Raw genomic sequence first — 2,909 nt, 5'->3', positions numbered from 1 at the left:
GCATTTGTTGGTACTTGTTCTTGTGCTGTAAATTTTAAGCCTTCTCTTTCCTTCTTGATGGATCAAATCTGAAGCATTGCCAAGTCTTCTTATGCACCTTGCCTTTAATTCCCTTTCAGGTATTAACCATGTAGAGGTTTATCTATCTGTGCAATGCTTCATTTGCCATTGCAACCATTCAATGTTGGATGCTACCTTTGATTCTGTAACTTTCACAATATTTTCCTTGCAGGCATTTGTTAGCCTCTCTTTGCTTACTTTTGTTTAATCATTTACACCTCTGATTTTATCCTCCACTGCATGCTTCAGTTGCAACAAACCACAACCACCCATTTTCCTTGGTAAATACAAACCATCTTTGTTGCTTTTGGCATATAGTTCATGATATATTGTCATATGCCTTTGGATCTTGCATTGTAAAGCATCTAGTTCCAGTTGTGTCCAGTCAACAATATCTGCCATGCAGTAGATTAGGACAGCTTAAGTATCAATGGCTTTGATTGTATTATAAATATCTACCTGTGATTTAAAAATATTTCTAATGCATTTTACATATTTGGTGCTTGTTTTCTTCTTTACATGGGCATACAAATATTGTTTGCTTCTAAAATACCCAAACACTTTAACTTTCCACCAATTTCAGTGCTTTTATTTTAGTGTCATTCCATGATTCAGTTCCATATAACTATTCTTATTTATTTATGAATTAATTACTGCCAGTGTTACAAATGGATATATACTCTTCTAAATTCTTTCCAGTTATCAGGAAGTTAATTTCTTATCCCTTCAATCACTTTATACAGTAAAACACACACACACACGGCAAAGATTGAGTCCTATTTTCTGATATTTGTTATAAGATTTTAGGGTTTTTTGCTTTTGTTTTATTTTTTAATATGGGTTGATAAGATAGACTCCAGGAAGAAATTAAATCCATTCACTTAAAAATATATCCACTCAAATTAAGCACAAAACTTAATTACTCTAATTTTTCTTTAGGCAGGTACATTCAAATTATGCAAAAGTATGATTTTTTATTGTTTGTGAGAAAAATGAGGACAAGTGAGAAAAGGTATTTGAAACAGGCTGAAAGAGAAATGTTTCCTTTTTGCTCTGTCCATTCCCTATGTCCTCAGTTTTTGTTATTGTTCACTTTAGTTAAAGGGAGGAGATCTTACAACAACAGTAAGAACAGTAACAATAATATCAATAGCTGATTGTAAAGCACTTCATTTTTTTTAACCAATATCAATGTAGTATGCTACACCGTAGCTCTCAATTCTTCAAACCATTTGCAAATCTATCAAAGATCATTATTATTCTGAAACTGATTTTAGCTCACTGTTGTATTTTCTTTCCCTGATGAGGGAGAGAAGGGTTTAGCACAGTTCCAAACTAATATAGATTGCCTTTTCCATTGCAGAAGCAAAAAACCTTTATTCTGTGCTGGGTGGCACATATCCCTCTTCCACTTTCATGAAAATAATTATACTGTATACTCCAACCCCAAAAATATTAATAAAGATATTATTTCTACTGTTGCAAAGGCAATCTGTTTTACTAAATTCCCATCACTATCTCTTTCACAGGAAGTATAGTGAAATTTCATAACATTTTAGATCATTTGATTTTGTCTACTAATTGTATTCTCTCTTTTCCTCAGAATGTCTCAAACAAGTGAAAGAAATGAAATGGCCAATCAATCCAGTCAGGCAGAATTCTTTCTGATGGGATTTTCCAATGACCGGGATGTTCGAATTATGTATTTTGTGATGTTTCTCTTCATGTACTTAATAGCCATCATGGGGAATGTCCTCCTGGTTATCACTGTGGCTCTGAACTGCTCCCTTCACACTCCAATGTATTTCTTTTTAGTCAACCTGTCACTTTCAGACATTTGCTTCATCTCAACCACCATCCCCAAATCTATGGATACTTCCTTGACAGATAACAAAGTGATCACCTTTGCTGGATGTGCTGCCCAAGTCTTCTTGGTTTTCACCTTTGCAGGTTCTGAGATTGCCTTGCTCACCATCATGGCTTATGACCGTTTTGTGGCCATTTGCCATCCTCTGCAGTATAGCCTTATCCTGAACTGGGATGCTTGTCTGCAAATGGCGGCTGCTTCCTGGCTCACCTGTCTGATCCACGCATTGCTAGAAACTGTAATTGTATTTCGGTGGGAATACTGCAGGTCACATAGCATTGAGCAATTGTTCTGTGATATTCCTCAGTTACAGAAGATTTCTTGCACTGATACAAGTTATAGTCGAACACTGATTTTTGTGACAGCAGTCATTGTAAGCTTACTTTGTTGTGGCATCATATTTGTTTCTTATGGCTACATCTTCTCAGCCGTGTTAAAGATTCAATCGATACAGGGCAGACACAAAACTTTCTCAACCTGCACTCCCCACCTGATTGTCTTTTTTTTGTTTCTCAGCACTGCTTTATTTTCTTACATGACACCAAAAAGCCATTCATCCCATACTGTAGAATTGCTTTCTGCCATTTTTTACACAGTTTTGCCACCACTACTGAATCCTATCATTTATAGTTTCAGGAACAAGAACATGAAAGAAGCCATGTTGAAAACAGCAGTGAAAATATTTTGGCATTTTAAAAAACAAACATAATGTCTTTGCTTAATACACATCTTGAAGACATAACTCTATCTATGGAAATTTCTAATGATTTCTGTCCTCCAATTGCAAGTTCTCACTTTCTCACTAATATTTTTGGAACACCCTCTGAGTCCTTTACACAGAGAGGTTCATGTATACTGGACTGTCTAACTGTTGACTCAAAATAATCTGTGCATGGTCTAGGGACTATTTAACATATGTCCATTATAGAGGTGATATTTGGAATCATTATTACTGTTTATTAATGCACTCATTTCTAGTTTA

At 35.3% G+C, this 2,909-nt stretch overlaps 1 protein-coding gene across 1 annotated transcript; it reads left to right on the top strand.

Moving 5' to 3' along the window:
- Positions 1 to 1,691: 1,691 nt before the first annotated feature.
- On the top strand, positions 1,692 to 2,636 carry LOC112542452 (olfactory receptor 14A16-like). The gene has a single exon (XM_025175353.2). It carries the CDS (start codon positions 1,692 to 1,694, stop codon positions 2,634 to 2,636), a length of 945 nt encoding a protein of 314 aa, XP_025031121.2.
- Positions 2,637 to 2,909: the final 273 nt, after the last annotated feature.

Source organism: Python bivittatus, unplaced genomic scaffold, assembly GCF_059951505.1.
Source record: "Python bivittatus isolate LINGU-HERP-01145 unplaced genomic scaffold, Pbiv_v1 ctg000470_np1212, whole genome shotgun sequence".
Taxonomy (NCBI): domain Eukaryota; kingdom Metazoa; phylum Chordata; class Lepidosauria; order Squamata; family Pythonidae; genus Python; species Python bivittatus.
Note: the sequence above shows the minus strand (reverse complement) of the source record. Positions and strands in the feature narration are given on the sequence as shown.

Excerpts from the sequence above, each read along its gene's own strand:
- LOC112542452 (XM_025175353.2), top strand. The coding sequence starts at position 1,692 with ATGGCCAATCAATCCAGTCAGGCAGAATTCTTTCTGATGGGATTTTCC.